Consider the following 20,006-nt stretch of genomic DNA (forward strand, 5'->3'; position numbering starts at 1 on the left):
CCCTATACCTGGTTCCTTAAACTCAAAGTAAATTGACCCCTGGACCATGTGTATGTGTGTGTGTGTACACACAGTAGTCAGTAGCTTACAGTGGCCCTGATTCTCCCATTCGTGTTGAACTCCCAGGCTGGAAGGTAAGGACCAGCTGATAGAGACTATCTGCCAACATCCATTCACATCTATTTCAGAGAACAGGGCTAAAATGCATTTCCCAGCCTCCTTTGCAGTTTGATGTGGCCAACCACCAAAGTTCTCACCAAGTGGATGGACATATATACACATGCTACTCTCGGGACTTGGCTTTAAGACTGGTCATGCCTCTACCAGACTTTCATTCCTCTCCTGCTGGCTTAAATCCCTGGAGACCTAGTGTCAACCATGTAGGCACAATGCCCTAGGGGATGGCAGGGACTCAAGATGGAAGGAATCTGGGTTCTAGAATGCCTGCATCGGGCAGAGCTTCTTGCTGACTTGGAAAATCCATCAGGCAGTGACACAAAAAATACATATACTTCTAGGGCACCTGAGTGGCCCAGTTGGTTGAGTGTCTGATTTTGGCTGAGGTCATGATCTTGAGGTTTGTGAGATCGAGCATTGTGTCAGGCTCTGCGCTGACAGTGTAGCTCTTGCTTGGGATTCTCTCTCTCCCTCTCTGCCCCTCCCTACCTTGCACATGCTCACTCTCTCTCCCTCAAAAAAAATATATAAACATTTTTTTAAAAAGAAAGAAAGTTCTATCTTCTTTCATCCACTGTGTTATAGCTGGGCCTCTTTGTTACAGCAGCCAAGGCTTACTCTCACTAGCACAGGGGAGAAAAGCATGATGGGCTGAAGGCTTCTCAGGCTAACATAATAGTCCAGCCCACCAATCCTTAAGGCCTGCCACTGGATGTCTTACGCTTTGTATTACAGGATGCAGCTTGGGAAGGAAGCAGTGCACTCTATTGGGTAAGACTGAATCAGATAGACCTTCATTTCCACTTTGGCTAGAACATTGATTAGTGTTGTAAATTTTGGGTGCTTTCACTAACAAATTGAATCTCAACTTCCTCTTCTGTAAAATGGGGATAATAATAGTACTTTACTCCCAGGGCTATAGGAGGATTATATGAGATCATGTAAATCAAGGGCTCAAAACTGTTTACTGTTATTAATGCAATCAGCTGGTATCCAGGCCTGATTCTTCCTACCCTCCTTCCTCAGGAAGGAGGGAAGGAAGCTAATGTCTTGAGTTTTCCACAAAGTCAAAAAATACTCAGTGACTCTTAAATGGATTATAAATTTCCAAAGCATCCAACACAAAATGTTTCTTATGGATCTACTATGGGCCAGGGACTAGGAGGCACCTGGAGGGCAGAGATGCCCTTGTGGAAATTAATTTCCACTTTGCTTCTCAGAAAGTATCAGTCCTTTCCAGGCTCACAAGCTGGAGTTCAGTTCACCTACTGAATAGAAATTTACGTTGACTAGTAAAGAAATCCCAACTCTTCTTCCCACCTCCTTATTGGATGTCTGGGCCCTGCCACACCCAGGTTAAATCATCATCTTGGTGCGGTGGCATCTGTGTGGCTGAGTCAGTTGAGTGTCTGACTCTTGATTTCAGCTCAGGACGTAATTTCAGGGTGGTGGGATCAAGCTCCACATCAGGCTCTGTGCTGGGTGTGGAGCCTCCTTGGGATTCTCTCTCTCTCCCTCTGTCCCTCTCCCCCACTCTCTCTTTCCCTGTCTCTCTCTAAAATAAAATAAAATAAAATAAAATAAAATAAAATAAAATAAAATAAATAAAAAGCATCTAGGTGTTACCAATGAATAGGTAGATTTGAACCTGGAAACTCCTTCTCCCAGTCACTACCCCAAGCAGGACTGACTTTCTTTCTTTCTTTCTTTCTTTCTTTCTTTCTTTCTTTCTTCCTCTCTCTTTTTAAGTTTATTTCTTTATTTTGAGAGAGTGAGTGAGCATGTAAGCGGGGGAGGGACAGAGAGAAAGAGATTCCCAAGCAGGCTCTGGGCTGTCAGCACAGAGCCTGACCATGAGATCATGATCTGAGCCAAAATCAAGAGTCAGACACTTAACTGACTGAGCCACCCAGCATCCCCCCCACCCCCAAGCAGCACTTTCTTAAAAGGTCTGACCTTGGCATTTGCCTTGGTATTCACCTGGCAGAACCTTCCATGGCTTGTATTGCCTATAAACTAAAGCCCAAACTCTGCATGGCACCCAAGGTTTTCCCCAATCCAGCCTCTTTCCATTAATGACACTAATGACTAAGATTGAGTGTTTCATATGGCACAAGCTCTGGGCTGAGGGCTTTATGCGTGTTGCCCCATTTGATTTCCACTAACTTTAGGAGATGGTGACTTGGCTTAGTTGTCTCATTTATAAAATGGGAACGTTCCAAGGAAAGCATCCCCACAGTGTCCGGGGTGTAGGTACAACAGTTAATAGCCATTACTGCATCATCCCTATTTGATTGATGAGGAAGCTGGGGTTTAGGGGTGTTAAGTAACTTGCCCAAAACCACAACGCTGAAAAGTGACAGAGGTGGAGCCTGAACCCAGGAAGTCAGGCTTCAGTGCCCAGGCTAGCCTGCCTTCCCTTCGTTGCTGAAGGCCTGCACTCAACTTAGAACCAACTTGCAGGGCACCTGGTGACGTCTCCAGGCCTTTGCACATAGGTTCCCTGTGCTGGTAGAATGCCTCCTCTGGTAGCTGTCCCCTCCCCCGTGGCCACCCTAGGCAGAGGCAGACAGCCCCTCTGTGTCCCCTCAGCCTTCTCAACAGGCCTCACTCCACTCTCACCTCACCAAACTGTCATTAGAAGGAGGGCACACACCCTCAGGGTGACAGTGTCCCCATCACCTCTGGCTCCACCATGCCTGGTCTGGCACAGAGCAGACCTCTGCAAATGCTTGTTAGAATTACCGCAAGCCAAATCCATCAGGGCAAGAGTGGAGACCGATACCTGCTGGCAGGGACGCCTGCCTGCTCTCAGCTGTCAGTGTGCGCTCCAGAGCGAGTGCACTTTTCTTTGGCCAGAGCCTCCTCCCCATTTGCCAGAACTTCCAGTACCTTGGCCCCGTCTCTCACTTTGCTCTCCAGCCTCCCCACAAAGTCAGCCAGCTGGGAGTTCACCCCTACAGGGGCCCGTACCATCCAGCAGCTTGAGTCTGGAAGATTCCTCACCTCCCCAGTTCATTTATTCAACAAATATTTATTGAACACCAAATTAGAGCCAGGTACTGCGCGTGGCACCAGATACAGGGTAGAGAGCAAAGCACACATGGTCTCTGGCCTCACGGAGCTTACATGCTGCCGGGGGAGACGGTCAACCAAGAAGTAAACACACATGATGTGTAATGGCAAGTGCCCCATGAAGGGGAAGAATAAGGGACTTTGAGATAGATGAACTAACTATTCAAGCAGTCAGGGAAGCCTTCTCTGAGGAGGTGGGTTAAAGCCAAGGCTTGAGGGTGTAAACAGCTCAGCCATGACAAAGGTAGGGGAAGAGCATTCTAGGCAAGGAAACAGCATATGCAAAGTCCTGGAGGTGGGAATAGGTTGAAATGTTGAGAAAAGGAAGGAAAGCCAGGGTGGCAGGAACACAGCGAACAAGATCAGAACTGGCTGGAAATCAGGTTGGGACCAGAAGAGGAAGAACTTGGATTTTATCTTTGGAAAAATAGGGTAATCGAGTAAGGGTTTTATACCAGAGTTGGTATGATATGATTTGCATGTTTAAAGCTCTTTCTGGTTGCCTTGAGAACAGAGTGACAAAGCAAGAGAGAAGCAAGGTGACCTTGTGGAGGGCAGTGATCTGGGGGCAGGTGAAGTGGCCACACCAGGGTGATAGCTGTAGATTCAGAGAGAAGAGTATTGACTCCAGAGATATTAAGAAGTAGAATCTTTCTGAGGTTTTTAGAAGAACTAAAACAACTTTATTGGATGCCTGCAACAGCCCCAGCAATGGGGTAGGAGTTGGGGACACCAGAAAGGGTTGGGGATAGAAACAAAAGATGCAATTCCTCAACCCCGGAAACAAATACATAGTCACCAATCCCCCCCACCATCTCTTGGGGGAGAATGAACCCAAGGTCAACTCAGATGCTGGAAGTTCTGGGCCATTTCCATCTTATTCGATGGTGTCAACAGACTCTCCTGGAGTTGGGGACTGGAAACATGGAAATGGGCTTTCCATATTCTCGGGCTATCAAGTTGCCAAACTGCAGGATTGTGGCACTGACATGGTGTCAGGGGAGCAGTGAGCCACCAGCTGGAATAGCCAGGGAGACGAGGAAGGGAAGAAGGGAGTCTCAGAGCAGAAGCAGCCCCTCCCATCCTCTGTGAGAAAGGACAAGTCGGGCTCTGCCTTCTGTCCCCCTCTCCCCGCTCCTGGGAGCCTGCTGACCACCCTGCCTTCCCTGTCATCTCCCTCAGGAGCACTCTAGGCCGGTGACCCCCTCCTTAAAACGACACCCTCTCTCCCCACTGCTACACATCTCAGATGTATCCAGGAGGACAGAGATCTGATGGACCTAACCCTGAGGACTGAAAGAACACTTCAGCTCTTCATGCCTTCTTGAGGAATTTGCCTTTTTTAAAAGAGATTTCTGGGTCATTTAAATGATCTCTGCCCTCTGCTCTACTTCTCTGAAAGGGCCCTCTCCCCCAGGGTTTTAGCAAACTCTATTTCTGAGCCCAAGGACCTCCTCAATTTAGTCTCTGGGGAGGGTAGTTCCATCAAAGGGTGGGGGTGAAAGAATCTTGCCAGGGGTGACATTTGAAGGAACTATTTAATAACCAGTGCAAATAAGCACCAAGGAATTGCCAGCTGGAGGACCCCATAGTCTTGGGTCTACCAGGCATTAACCAGCATGGGGTCCTGGGGGAAAAGCCACCCAAAGATACCTGGGGCAGGGGGCCACTTAGAGGCACTCGGGGGATGTGAATACTTGCCAACAAGCACAGAAGTGGTTCTACATTTTTTACAACTGGTCTGGCAGTACTGGTCCAGCTGAATGTCAGTCCTGGGTCTGCCCCGATCTTGTCCAGTCTCTGCTGTTCCACCAGGAATGGTCACCAGGCCATTTGTTCCCTCTCTTAGGCCCAGGCGGAGCTGGGTAATGAAACGGCCTCTGAGCAGAGCCAGCTGCGCGGAATCCTGGGTGAACAGGATCTCAGGCCCTTGACCCACCGTGTGACCTTGAAGGGCCGAGCCGCCTCTGACTGTCCCTCCTCTCACCCCTCCTTGCAGTTATTTTTGTCCAGCCTGACGGCCCTTGGCTGTCCCCACAGTCTGGGCTCTGTGAGCCGGATACAAACCAGGCAGCACAAACGTCTGGTGTGGAATCCCAAGAGGGTTCCTCTCTGGGCGCCATCACATGGGAACATGACCTTCCACACTGTGCACCCAACGGGGACCACACATCTGGAGGATGGTGACGGCGCGAGAGGCCGGGAGCTGGGTTCTCTTTGCTCAATCCTGGCTCTTGTCTGGGAACGCTGTCCCAGGCCTGCTGGTGAGAACGCCCTGTTTTGGAGTCTTACTGCTGCCCAGAAATCTCCCAGCTCTGTGCAGGGAAGTGTGGGTCAGCTGGAGGGTAGGTGTCTGCAGTGGGGAAGACGGCCCGAGCAGGCCCTGCTGGGCCCCTAATCCCTAGGCCTTGGCCGTGGTGCACAGGGCAGCTGTCCTGTGGTTCACTGCAGTGGGGTGGGCAGGGGCAGACAGGGGTTCTCCAGAGACAACTTTGTGGCCCCTGCTCAGTTACTGTCTCCGGAAGCGAGGCAGACACTACGTTCTGGCCCTGGGGGCCTGGGAAGGCTGCACCAGTCAGTCACTGCTCTGGCTGGGGGTCTGCTCTCTCTAGGCAAGCAATCTGCCCGAGGCCACTGTGCCTTTAGGTGAAAGCTTTGTTCCCAGACCTTAGATCCATGCCTGCTGCCCCCTGTGTGCCCGGGGGGCAGGTAAGAGTCTGGGCAAAGCTAGTGGGGGCCCTCCCACGACTTATCTGTCCAGGTAAGAAATGAGACGAGGCCTCTGAGATCACAACAGCTCCAAGAGAGCTGGGTGGGCAAGCTGGGACAGGCAGTGAGGAGGGGAGATGGGCCAGAGGAGGAAGGGGCGCCTCTGATGGGTGAGGAAGATGCCTTCATAGATAGATGAGCCAGGCCAGGAAGCAGGGCAGACGATAGCACTGTTTTTAGAGCTCCTGGAAAAAGAACCCTCCTCACTCCCGGGGAGAAGCCGGCTCAGAAAGCCCCGATTTCAGTGATTTCAGAGACCCAGGAGTGGCAGAGCACAGCTCCTGCTGGCCTCCCAGCAGCCCCTGGGGAAGAAGGCCTGGGGGCAGGAACACCCACATAAGCAGGGGACCCCAGGATGCCAGGGAGCACGGGGGAAGAAGATCGCACGAGAGGTGCCATGTGGCTGCTCCTGGCAGCCCTGATGTTGGGGGCCACGGGGAGGGGGGCAGCGGGCCTCTCCAGGGGGCGGGCCCTCCGGGTAGAAGATGCCCCTCGACTGGGCAGCACATGCCTCCGGGCTGGCAGGACAGTACCAGCGGCTCTGCGCACGGGAGTGGTTCGGAGGGCGGGGATGGGGTAGACCAGAGAGGAGGCGCTGGGGAGGATGGGACCGGGCACTCTTCCCAGGACGGTGAGCTGGCTGCTGGGGGCTGACAGCCCTGGACAGCTATGGAAGAAGGACCAGGGCCAGGCAGGGAAGGCCAGGGGGCCAGCGGGCGTGGGAGAAGGCTCCATCTCAGCTGCGTAGCTGTTGAGGTGTGAGAGAAGACGAATCCGGACAGGGTCTGCACGGCTGCTCGGCCCTTCCAGCACCCCCAGGTACCTGATGACCTCGGTGAGGCACTCCCGAAAACCGATGCTCCGGAAATCAACTGCCAGGGCTCGGGCATCAAAGAATCCTGCAAAGTGAGGCGTGATGAGGGCATGCCAGGCGGGGGACAAGTGCTGATCCTGGGGTCAGGTCTGTGTGACCCTGGGCGTGTCACCTCACCTCTCTGAGCCCTGGTCTCCACATCTGTAAAGTGGGAATAATCACCCCTTCCTGGGGTATCTGGGGTGTGTTGTGAGGACCAAGTGAGTTCACTGAACTATGAAGCAGGATAAAATGTAGAGTATTGTTTTCATCGAAATTCATGATTAAGGCAGAGAAGAAACTTTGGACCAAGGTACCGTCGTTTAAGTGGACGCTTTGCCAGGTGTGACAGGCCTGCGCACGTAGAGGTGTAGAACACCCCTGCCTGCTGGTGGGGGCGGATGTTGGGAGGTGGCGGCAGCAGCGGTCAGAGCTTGGGGACTCCTCAGAGAAGGCAGCATGATGTCACAGTGAAGCCTGAGGTCTTTGGACCTCAACTTCTCCACTTGACTAGCTGCCTGACTGTGGACAAGCCTCTTAATCTTTCTAAGCCTCAATTTCCTTGGCCGCAAAATGGGCATATAGTGATACTTGCTGTGAAGGTGAAATTAAATGCAACGGTGCACAGAAACAGTCAACGAATTCATCATTTACACCTGACCCTTGAACGACATGGGGTTACGGGCACTGATCCTCCCCCAGTGCAGTCGAAAACCTGAGCAAACTTTTGACTCCCCAGAAACTACCTAGAGTGAGAACTGCCAGAGATAACTTTTTACCGTGATAGCAATTTACTGGAGAGACGAACTGCTCACGCGGAGATGATTAGTGTCACATGGAGTCTTAAGCAGATACTCGCAACACTTGAGCTCACCGCAAGAGCAACAGGAGGTAGCTAGGAAATTATCACAGTAGCACGGTATGTATAAACTACGGCGACTTTTATGCAATTAAGATTATAATGCATCTTCACATTTATATTTCTCTCCACTGCAAATGGCACCATGTGCAGTCTGTAAGTATTTGTATGAGGAAGTTTTGATAAGTTGTAACGTCAATAATAGATGCGTGTCTATTTTACGGCAGCGAATGATAAAACAGACCAGCATCTACATTTATTTCACGCATTCATGACGTACCTAACTTTTTCTTACGTTTTCCCAATATTTCTAGGCTATGTGGTGCATCTGCAATTGTTTTTCAAACTGTCCCAAATCTCTAAAAAATTTTCTAACACATTTACTGCGAACACTCTGCATAGAAGAGGACCCGTGCTACTCAAACCTGTGTTGTTCAAGGGTCAAGGGCATATTACTGGCTTGGCCCCTGTGGGCATTTGAGTCTGTCCCCTAGCCTGAAGGGCTGTCAGGAAAGCAGGACCCCGCTCTGGTCCTCAGCTGCTGCCATCAGGCTGGGACCCTCTCTTCGGCTGGTTTCAGTGAGGTCTGACCAGGTGGACTGCCCACAGAGGTACTTCATTCTCACTGCCTTTATACCTGCCCCGCTATCAACCACCTTCTGTGCAAAGACAGAATAGCCTCTGTGAGCACTGGCCTCATGACTATGGCAGCAAATATCCGGTCCCTGGTTCATAGCTGAGGCCCCCACAGAGGGACAGCTCTACGGGAGACGATGTTTGGAGTCAGGCCTCCTTGGGGGCAAGACCTTGTTGCATACTTAACTATGCGACTTTGAGCAAAACCCTTCAGTTTCTGTGTTTGCTGTTCTTTTTCAACTAACATTTTCTGAGTTCTTATTGAGTACTTAATTTGCATTATCTGATTTAATCCTTAGAAAAACCCTGTCATTACTCCCATTTCAGAGATGAGAAAACTGAGGAATAGAGAAGCTAAATCATTTGTCCAACGTAATAGAGCTGGCAAGTCATAGAGCCAACCTCACAATTCATGGGATTCGAATCAACTCAATTCAGGATTCTAACCCAGAGGCGGTGCTCTAAGCCACATCTCTGTCTTCCCATTAGCCCTTAGCCAGAAAATGGTGATGGCGACAACCCCCAGCCTCGAGATTCTTATAGGAATCGAATGAGATAACAATGGTGAAAGCATTTTGAAACTACAAAATGCTGCCCCAAATATTAGTCACTATTTTTCTTTTAATTGGGTAACCATAAATGTAGTTTGAAGTATCTCCCCCACTGGTTGACCAAAATCAGAAGTTTTCACTGTTGGCCATGCATTCCTTTGGCAGAAGTTCTCAAAGCAACCACCTGCATCAGGGTCATCAGGCATGCTTGCTAAACTTGCAAATTCCTAACCTCCAGGCCAGACCTCCTGGCTCAGAATCTCCGGGGTGTGCCCCAGGGCTGCCTGCCCCTAGAGGATCCTGCGCAGTTCACTGAAGCTTGAGAAGCACCAGGCTGGGTCAATTAAAATGCAACTGTCCCCTCCAAAGGTAGCAAGTTAAGGTTTTAGGACTTAGGTTCTTGTGTCAAGGTCTGTGGAGCTTTCCAGCTTTCTCGGTTGTGAAATCACCAAAATATACAGTGAGGCTTAGTCTTTTGAAAGCCACAGTTCCATGACTTCACTGTAATGCACCAGCTCAAAGTAACGGAATGAGTTACAATTGTATGCTACCACAATCCCACGACCGATCTTGAACTGTGAGCATGACATACGATCCCAGCACTGCTGAGGACACACTATTACCCCAGCACTAGCCCAGAAGGCACCCCAGTGAACATCTGTGGCTAAAAATCTCAGGCAGGCCCCACCCAGGGGTTCAACTGGGATCCCAGTGAGAATGAGTTCATTCAGGCTAATGCTTAAGGAGGGTGGGGGCAAGGGTGGGGAAGCCAGAGGGGGGCTAAGGGTGGGGAAGCCAGTCTGTGTAGAAGAGCTCCTCCAAGGGCTAAGGCCGGAAGGAGTGGAGTTGAGAACAAGGTTGGGACACATGGGGACACTGACAGTGGAGAGGGCGATACTGAAAGAAGAGAGACAGGCTTTGTGGCTGCTCCGCCTGGACCTGCTTTAGCCCCACCATAGACTGTGAGCTCCATGAGGGCAGGGACCCCATCTGCTTTGCTCACCAGTGGATCCCCAGGGCCTCGCCCCCACATATTTGTTGCTTGAATGACTCATGGGAGAGAAAAGCATCAGTACCTGTCCCACCAGTGGCGTGGAGCATTTTCAAGTGATCCACTGTCATCTGCAGGACCTCGGCCTTCTCCAGCTTGGAGGAGCCCTGTGTGCGCAGAGGACAGAAGTGTGAAGGCTTCCAGCTGACCTCTCTCTCACTTCCTGGTGGCGTCAGCAACCTCACCAGCTCAAGGTCGTCCTCCCACTCCACCACTGCCAGCCTTTCGGCTTCTGCTTTGGCCAAGGCGCCCAGCCGAATAGATTCTCTTCAGGTCTCATTTTCGTCCGCCCGCCCGCTGCACTGTTGAGCGTCCCTCCTGCAACGTCCCCCCTTCCCTTGACTTCCACGACACCCCGTGTTCTTGCTTCTTCTTCCACCTGGCTCTTGCTCGCTAGACACACTCTCCCTGGGAGGTCTCGTATGTGACCTCCATGACTTAGTGCACCGTCACCGGAGTGCCACTCCTGCGTGCCCATCTGCCTTCTAGACCAGCTTTCCTGGGAATCAACTCCATACCCACCACGCCCGAGATCTAGCTCATCATCTTAGCCCCACAGCGATTGCTCCTCCTCTATTCTCTCTTGAGCAATGATTCCTAAGCGTCCAGCATCACCTGATCTCCCAAGTGAAACCTGAGTGTCAGACTCTCCACGTAAGTTCTTGAGGGCAGGTACCAGGTCTAGGTCTAGCTGGGCCTGTGAAAGTTTGAGTGAACGGACGTCTGTGGAATGACTGACTTCTTCTCAGGAAGAAAGGCACATGACCCATGACCATGCCTTGGAGCACAGGGTAGAGAATCTTCGAGGCAGTCTGATTGGTTTAACTGTCTGGCTTCCACTGTAGTCTTCCTCTTCCACAGGTGCAACGGCAGGGGGCTCGCTCCCCGGGTAGCCTGTTCCACTTTCAAATGGCTCTGGGACTGTCACTAGCACAGAGGGCTAGGGGGCTTTAGAACCATACACAGTTCGGTGTTCCCATTCCGTTCTGCTATTTACTTAGCTGTGTGATCTAGTGCGAGTTACTTTACCTCTCTGTGCTTCAATTTCCTCACCCGTGCCATGGGCACAATAATCCCTACCCTTTGGGATCATGGGGTGATGGACACAGAGCCACAACATCTGAGACGCCACAGTAAATACAAATTTCCATTCCCCTTATCCCTGGCCAGTGACAGATATCAGTACACAAAACCCCAGCACCTCAGGCAGCTGCCACCAATCAGTAAGACATGCCATGAAAAACGGACCTTATCTGCCACTTGCATGGTACTTCCTCTAGCACAATGGGGAATGTCACACACCTGTTTCTCAAAGGCAGTGGGGACCAAGCGTCGCAGTTCAGAAAGGCTGCTGTTGATGCGGTCCCGGCGCCGTTTCTCTATAATCTAAAAAACAACGACAAGAATTTACTTGCAGCCACTTCACCAGTTTCCAACGTGCTTTGATGGCCACTGACTCATATTTAAAATACTGTGAAGGAGAGAAGTCTAGTCTTACTTTATGGAGGAGGAAACTGAGGCTCAGAGAGGAGCAGTGACTTGCCTAAGGTCACATAAGAAGGAAGTGCAAAGCTGGGAGTAGAACTCAGCTCTCTTGTCTTGGTCTGTTGGGGTGCTATTCAAAATGCTTAACACACTGTACATCAGGGTACCGACCAGTCAGAACAGGGACACCAGCCCCTGCGTGGGAGCAGTTCCTGGAGGTTCCTGCAGGTCGAGGTCACCTCCTCAGTTGCTGGGTCATGAAGAGGCTTTGCTTCCAGTCCGGAAGACCTTCCATTCACACTCATTCTCACCTCACCAGACTGGTAGCAGAATGCTGACAGCGGGGCAGACATTATGACCCCCATTTTACAGATAAAGATGAGGGCTGGAAGGAAGTGGTTTGCCTAAGTGAGTGGCAGGGCTGGTCTCTGCCACATTCCAGGTCTTGGGACTCCCAGGGCAGAAAGCATAGCCGCATCCTGGGAGAGAAGGGGGTGCCGGGATAAGACGGCCAATAGCAAGCCGGGGAGCTTCCTTCTCTATCCCCCTGCCCTACCCCTTGGCAGCAGAGAGGAAATGAAAATTCTGGGCTCAGAGAGTAGAGACAGAAGGCTGGAATAAATAATAAAGCCTAACTGTGTGTCAGGTGTGGTTCTGGGCGCATTATATTAACTCAGTCGTCAAAACAGCCCTTTGAGGTAGGCACTGTCATTTTTTCAGTGACACAGTTGAAGAAATGAGGCACCGAGAGGTTGAGTGGCTTGCCCAAGGCCACTCCGCTAGCCACTGGCAGAACCAGAATTTGCACTCAGGCAGTCTGGGTGATATTTCCGACCAGGGTTCTCTGGGCTGGGCCCCTGGGGACCCAGGGCAAAAATTTGCCGGTCTACTCCGCGGAGACACTCACCCCTCTGCGTTTCTTCCTAGCTTGCATCTGCGAAGGGCTCGGGGTGGACAGCGGCCTGGCCATCTGGCTGCAGACGAAGAAGAGAAAGGCTGATTTTTCAGAGCTCAGGGACCATCTCCCTGGCCTGGGCTGACCTTGGAGGAGGCGGGGATGTGGGCGGGCAGAGCCCCCTCCCAGGCAGCCGTGGTCTCCCAGGCGGCTCAGGGCTCCCAGGCCGGGAAGTGGCGCAGGGCAGGCGTGGGTGGGGGCCTATTGCTCCCCCGGCCAAGTTCCCCCTGCGCTCGGTTTCCTGCACTAGGGTCGCGCGGCGGCTGGGGCCGCGAGGGGCGAGGGGGAGGGGGGCTGGGCTCTCGGCCCGACCCCCCTCGGCCTCGCCCCCTGCCCCTCGCCGCGGGCGTCGGGGAACCGCAGCCGGCCTCGGGGCTCCTGCAACCCGATCCCGGGCGGGGCGGGCGAGGGCGCGGGCGGCGGCGGCGGGGCAGGGCCGGCGGGTTGGGTTTCAGAGAGAGCCGCTGGGAAGAGCGTGGAAAGAGCAGATGCCGCCGCTTCCCACGGGCCGGGCGCGCCCGCCGGCCGCCCTCCGCCCCGCCGGCAAGCTGCCGCCTCCTCCCACGCAGCGCGGCCCGGGCGAGGGGGAGGGGGCATCTGGGTCACAGGCCCCCTCGGACTCTTGGGATGCCGCGAAGGCCCCGGGCCCGCATCGCGTCGGGCCTCGCTTCGCAGGTCTGGCACAGGATGGATGTTTGCTCGCACCCGGGAGTCTCCGTCACCCGGAAGAGGCTCAGCCCCGGGGGGGTCTTTCCTGCCCAGACTGACCAAAATCTTCTGCAGCCCAACTGCTCGCCCCCCTAACGGTTTCCTGCTTAGAGGTTCTTCTGGAATGGAGGGGATTCGTAGAGTTACACTGAGGACCATTCATTTGGCCAACACCCTGGAGGCCCCATTCAAGTCCCGCGCTGGCCTAGATGCGCAGTCCGCCAGGTCCCAGCGCTCCAGACACTCAGCTCCCGGAGTGGCTGGGGAGGCGGAGAGTGTGAGATGCCCTATCAACAAATAACTTTAGACGAGGTGACTCCCCTGCCATTTCAAAATGCAAAATGCCACCCACATGAACAGGCACCCATGAGCTTGCCTCGTCCTCCCTCTCCCCCTCTCCTGTCTCCCCTGGGCCCCCATCTCAGCGAAGGCACCCATATCCCAGGTCTACAAGGCTACCTGGCTACCACTTTTTAAAATTTTTTTTTAACATTTTTATTTATTTTTGAGAGACAGAGCGCGAGCTGAGGAAAGGCAGAGAGAGAGAGGGATACCCAGAATCCAAAGCAGGCTCCAGGCTCTGAGCTTGTCAGCACAGAGCCTGACGTAGGGCTTGAACTGGGAAATCATGACCGGAGCTGAAGTCGGAGGCTTAGCCGCTCAACCGACTGAGCCACTCAGGTGTCCCTTACCACTTTTGATTCTTCTTCTGTCCTCACCCGCTCATCCAAACGTGCCCATTCTGTGTCTAAGACACATCTCACCTCTATCCTCCTTATCTCCACCACTGCTCTGAGGATCAAACCTCTATCATCTCTCACCTGGATGGCTGCAAGACCCTACAAACAGGCACAGTGCTCATTTAAATGTACTTGTCACTCCCTTAAAACTCCTCAGGCTCTCAAAAATAAATAAACGTTAACATTAATATATATATATATATATATATATATTAAAAAGGGCACATTTAAAAAATATATATATACATATATACATATATGTACGTATATACACACACACACATATATATGTGTATATATATATATATATATATTAAAAGGGGCACAGTCAGTCAAGTGTCCAACTTCAGCTCAGGTCATGATCTCACAGTTGATGGGTTCAAACCCTGCATTGGGCTCTGTGCTGACAGCTCAGAGCCTGGAGCCTCCTTTGGATTCTGTGTCTCCCTCTCTCTCTGCCCCTCCCCCACTTGTGCTTTGTGTCTTTCTCTCTCTCTCAATCTCTCTCTCTCAAAAATAAATAAACATTAAAAAAAAAAACCCTCCTCAGGGCCTTCTCAATGCTTTTAGGATCAAGACCACTGTTTTTCAGGTGTTGTTCCTGTGGTTACATGTACTGTTCCCTAGCCTAAAATTCTCTAGTTCCCCCTGTCTCCCCACCTCCAAGCCCAAGCCCCTTTGCCTAGTACCTTCTCCCACTGTTCAGATCTCAACTCAGATGTCATCTTCCTGGGGGAGCCTTCTTGACATCTGCCCTCCCACTAGATAGCCCCTGCTCTACCCTCTCCTAGCACCCTGCATTCACAGCATGTATTGCTCATTTGTTGTTTTTTGTTTATATGATTATATGATTATTTGATTAATGTCTATCTCTCCACCAAGTGCATAAGCTCCCTGAGGTCACGAACCATGTCTGGCTCATTCACTATTGTAGCCCCAGTACCCAACAGTGCTTGGAACAGGGCAGAGCTCATGGTTGAGCTCCCTCCTCTTGCCCTTGTCCTTGGCATCACTGGGGAACAGAGAAGTGACAGCATAAAAGCTACCTGCTAGGCCTTTGTGGAATGGGCACCTGTGTGGCTCATGAGGAAGGTGCCAGCCCAAGTGACTACCCTCCTGGCATGAGAGGTTAGATCATCTTCGTCAGCTGCTCAAAGAAAGAAGGTTGCAGGAGAGTCCACATCAACATTGATCAAATCCCACTGCTGTGTCCCTGGCTTTGCCCAGCTACGTCTGGAAAAGGATATCTCCATCCAGACATCTGGATGAGAAGGGCCGGTAAGAGGCCTATGAAGCTCCTGGGAAGGATGGCCCAGCAAGCTGGGTCCAGGGCTCCGATAGCCAGATCCTGAGGTCTGGAGGGCACCTTGTTTACAAAGCTATACTCAGGACAAGCCCCAAGAGTCAAGGGATACTAAAACATGGCCTTTGTCCCCCCTAGGCTGGATAAGGAGTCTCCAGGGGTATTGGGTTAGCACTGCGCACGTCACTGCCCCTCAGCCTGATCCCTCCTCAGGGACCATCTGTCAGAGGCTGACGCACCCCTTTCAGGGCATGGTGGCTTTGCTATCTCTTTTCCCACTCACTCGGTCACTTGTTCTCTGTAGTATTATCCCTCTTCCCTGACTCCCATATCTCACAGCCAAACTTCACTTCACAGTTGTCTTGGCATTACTACATATCTTTCCCTCCTTCAAGCCTAACAAAAGCCCCATTTTACAGATGAGGATGCTGAGCCTTGGAGACCTAAGGCAGCTTGCCCAGCCTATGCAGCTGCTAAGGAGCAAAGCCAGCATGGGAATCCATGTCTTCTGGCTCCAAATTCAGCATTGTTTTCCCTCTTGATTCCTATTTCCTGTCTGTCTGAATAGCCCTCCAGTCCCCTTATCCTTAAAGCTCCCAAGAGCTCAACCAGAGCTCACTTCCAGGCTGTGATCTGGCCCTGACATTGGGGGGAGGTGTGAGAGTTTTTTGTCTGCAAGTCTGAAAATAAGGCAGATTTTCACAGACCCAGAGAAGATATGCTGACCACCAAGATCTGCTCCATGGGCCTCAAGTGGTCCCTAGCCTGATTTCTGGGGAGGTCTCTTGGGGGGCGGGCAGATTTCAAGGTGGTCTGGCTGCCAGTCCTGACTGCCCTCAACACCCATTCTCAGTTTTCCCCTCAGGAACTCCCCCCGTGGAACCCTTGAAGGTGACCCCACTCATTTTGCATCAGCCAAAGAAAGGCAGAATCACAATGTCCCCCAATGAAGGGATTTCAGGGAGTGCTGAGCCCCCTTGTAAAATAAGGAAACTCTGAGAGGGGAAGGGTCTGTTCCAGGCCACACAGCAAATTAGAGGAAATTCCAGAACTGGAGCCAAGTCTATTGGCTTTTAATCCAGTATTGTCACCCCCCCATGTGTGTCACTCCCTCACGTGTGTCACGCAGCCAGTACTCCTTGTTCTAGACAGTACTTCCACATTCACTTGTCTCAGGTATTGCACAACAGCCTTGTGAATTAAGTAGTATTGGGGCTATTTCACATTAGGAAAAATAATCATTTGATAGATGGAGTGACAGAGACACAAAGAATTCAGAATCGTGCCTAGTAAGTCTTCAGACTTCTAGTCTTTTCATTAGACCATTCTGCCTCTTGAACATGGCATCTTCCAACTAAATGGCAACCCCTTCGAGAGCAGCACTTGCCAGAAGCTACCTTGGGCCAAATCAGGGAGCTGTGCCCTTTAGATACATTATCTCATCAAAGGCTCACCCTGTGAGGTAGGTATTAGCATACCAGTGTTGTAAGGGAGAAAATGGAGGTTCAGAAATGCCCAAGTTAATGGTGGTGAGAATCAAACTCAGGTCTATCTAACTTCAAAGGCCACCATGTGCCCTAAATCACGTAGGAAAGACCCACAGACCTTGACCCAGTGCCTGCCATATGACAGGTGCTCACTGAATGTTCACAGAGAGGGTAAGGGGAGAGAGGCTATACTCTCATGTGTCAGGAGGCTGGGTTCAGATAGGAGTGATTTTCTTATATGGGGCAAGATGCCATCACTAGGCAGATGCCCACAGGGACAACAGAATACACCCTGCTCCTTATTCTCACATCTCTGAGTGGGGGGGGGGGGGGCGGATTTGCGCCCTGCCTCTGACCCCAGGGAAGCTGGCTGCCCCAGTCCTGTGGCCCTTGCCACTGTTTATCTGACTTTCTTTGTACATGAAGCTCTTCTTCTCTGAGAGTTCCCCGAGGGCAGAGGCTTAGCAGGATACATCTGGGTCCCCCAGGCCCAACCCAGGGTCTGGGCCACAGCAGGCATCGTTCAACACTCCCTGAATTGAAGCATTGATGTCTGCTGGGGGGAGGGCCCTTTGGTAAGTGCTACAAAGAGGGGTCTATAAGTCAGCCTCTGCCAGATGTCCAACTGCTTTCTCTGCTCTGAGGGGGTCTGCTCCTCTAAGAATCTAGACAGTGTCTAAAAATGGGCTCTGGCTAAAAGCACAAAATGCTGTATAGGAAAAATCTACCCACTGATCCTTTGTGGTGGCCCAAATGCCACCACCTTCAAGAAGCCCTCCCTGATGCCTCTGGTTGTAAGTGACCCCTCCCTGCTTGGGTGCTCTCACAGCCCACAGTCTGTCTCTCCGTCTGTCTTCTATCCTATCCATGGTCTTTGTGTGACCTGGCAGGTCACTGGCCAGGCTGCAAATTCTTAGAAGACAGAGCCGGCTCTCTGGCATCGATTTCGTCCCTCTGATTCATGAAGACCCAATGACATTGAATTTGAGACCCCCCTTCCACCAGCAGCACATGGGGCTGGGCCCTTCCCTGCTGCTAGCAGGCCCGGACTCAGAGAATTGCTTCTCTAAATAGCAGTTTCTGCTAAACAATTTAAGAAAGCTAATAAGTTGCATAGGAAATTATATCATACACCCCAAAACCTAATTAATGTACAGGATGCAAGGGGGTTATCTATTGCCTTATCTCCTGTTATAAGCTATAAATACTTGGAAGCTGGTGGCCTTTTACAAGGATTTGTGATTGAGGTAGGATATCCTGGTCTCAGAAAACTGAAGTCATTGAAATTATGAAATGCCCTCAAAAACATCCCTAAGAGGGAGCTGAATCTTTCTTTCTTTCTTTCTTTCTTTCTTTCTTTCTTTCTTTCTTTCTTTCTTTCTTTCTTTCTTCTGAGCATGCTGGAGTGCCAGTGGAGGGGGAGGGAGAGGGAGAGGGGGAGGGGGAGAGGGAGAGGGGGAGAGGGGGAGAGGGAGAGGCAGAGAGTGAATCTCAAGCAGACTCTACGCCTAGTGTGGAACCCAACTGGGGGCTCAATCTCAGGACGCTGAGATCATGACCTGAGCCGAAATCAAGAGTAGGACACTTAACTGACTGAGCCACCCAGGCGCCCCCTGAGTCCCCCTTTCAAATCTATTCTAGAGAGTCAGGTTTGGATGAGCCAGGAGAGATCAGATAGCCCTCTCTCTTTCCCACTCCATGTCCTTCTTTATTTTTTTGATGAGGAAACAGGCTCAGAAAGAAAAAATAATGGCCCAAGTTCACGTGGTGAGTTGGTGGCAGATTTGGGGCTGGGACCCAGGCCCACAGACTCCCACTCAGTCCCTGCCTCTCTTTCAGGGCTCTGGGTATCACATGTTGGGTGCCTGACATGAATTAAATACTTGCTGTGTGCTAAGCCCTGTGCTAAGCTCATGACATACACTATCTTATTGATTTTCCCAATAAACCTGAGATCAGTTATATTGTTTATAACCATTTTACTGACGAGGAAACTGAAGCTTAGATTGTTCACAGAACTGGGAGAAGTAGCAGAACTGTACAAGTGCAATTTGTTCTACAAGTCTGAAGCAAGTCAGAATATTTAGAGCTGAAATACATTGGCAGCAGGGTGTGCAGTAGAAAGAGTGTTGGAATTGGAGTCTCCGCCCTCGCACTGACAAGTCAGCTATTATTTTCTTCAGTACCAAAGCCTTAATTCCAAAGTCCAATTTGCTCAAGGGAGGGGAGGTTTCCCTTCCCCCTGGAAGCGTTTTGTGTACTGCATGAAAAGTGCACCCAAGCTAGGGTAGAATTGAAAAAGTACGGCTATTCTGCCTACTCAGGCAGATTCTGGACCGGGGTGTGTGATACCAATAGTCTATGAAGGTTTCCTAAGATCTTCAGGGAAATCTCCTCCAAGAGCCTCAGCCTGGCACTTCCACGCAAGGAGGATCACCAACTGGGCACGGCATCCCGGAGCTGAACTCCACTTCCATCCCGACACCCTCAGCCCTGAATGGCCCAGAGCGCAGAAGATCCAGGCACTCGTGCGTGTCACGGCTCACGCTGCACAAGTGTCCCCGCCTCCCACCCTCACCCCTACCCCACACACACCTGCGGGCAGTCGCCCACACCTGCATCTCCCGGGGCCATATGGAAGACGAGTCCTGGGCCCGCTGAACCCGTCCAGGCACTCCCAGTATCCCCATCCCGGCCCTCACCTCAGCTCGCCCTCGCGGCCCACGTCGATGGGTCCGTCGGACTCGCTGTCAGAGCCGCTCGGTTCCCTGGGCCGCTTCATGGCCAGCGCTGGCTCCAGGTCTCCGCGCGGCGATGCGGGCTACCCGCCGGAAAGTCGGGCCCCGCCCCGGCCCCGCCCCGGCCCCGCCTCGGCCCCGCCCAGCCCCGCCCAGCCCCGCCGCCCTTTCCCAGGGCCCTCTCCTGCGCCGCAGCCCCTGGCGCCCCCGCGCCCCCTCGCCCCCGCGGTGACGCGCAGGCCGAGCCGTGGGAAGGCCCCGGGCGGTCACCGCCCCCTCCGACGGCTGGGAGGTCCGGCTCCGTTCCGCAGTCCTGGCCGCCGCGCGCTGGGTGGCCTTGGGCAGGTGCCCTTGGAGCCCCCCGCCCTCCCCGGGAAGCCAGGGGTCCCCGTCCGTCCCTGGTCTGAGCGGGGCGCTGCGGGCGCTGCGGGTCTGCCCCAGTTTTTGCAAGCGTCGAGCCCACCGGCTCCTGCCTCCTGGCGTTCTGGAGGAGGCAGACACTTCGGGTTTGGTGAGGTTGGTGGGGGTGTCTGTGGCCTGATCTTCGACAAGAATCTCCCAGCAGCTTTTCCCATAGGGATACAAAGCAAGTGGAATGTGTGTGCTGGAGGGGGCAGGA

General features: G+C 52.3%; 1 protein-coding gene across 1 annotated transcript; it reads right to left on the reverse strand.

The window, feature by feature from the left end:
* Positions 1-3,191: 3,191 nt before the first annotated feature.
* HEYL (hes related family bHLH transcription factor with YRPW motif like) lies at positions 3,192-19,482 on the reverse strand. Its single transcript, XM_045482287.1, has 5 exons — positions 19,352-19,482; positions 12,364-12,430; positions 11,274-11,357; positions 9,997-10,078; positions 3,192-6,920 (listed from the first exon to the last, which is right to left on the reverse strand). Exons 1-5 carry the CDS (start codon positions 19,429-19,431, stop codon positions 6,247-6,249), a joined length of 987 nt encoding a protein of 328 aa, XP_045338243.1. The 5' UTR covers positions 19,432-19,482; the 3' UTR covers positions 3,192-6,246.
* Between the last annotated feature and the right edge of the window lie 524 nt (positions 19,483-20,006).

This window comes from Leopardus geoffroyi, chromosome C1, assembly GCF_018350155.1.
Source record: "Leopardus geoffroyi isolate Oge1 chromosome C1, O.geoffroyi_Oge1_pat1.0, whole genome shotgun sequence".
NCBI lineage: Eukaryota > Metazoa > Chordata > Mammalia > Carnivora > Felidae > Leopardus > Leopardus geoffroyi.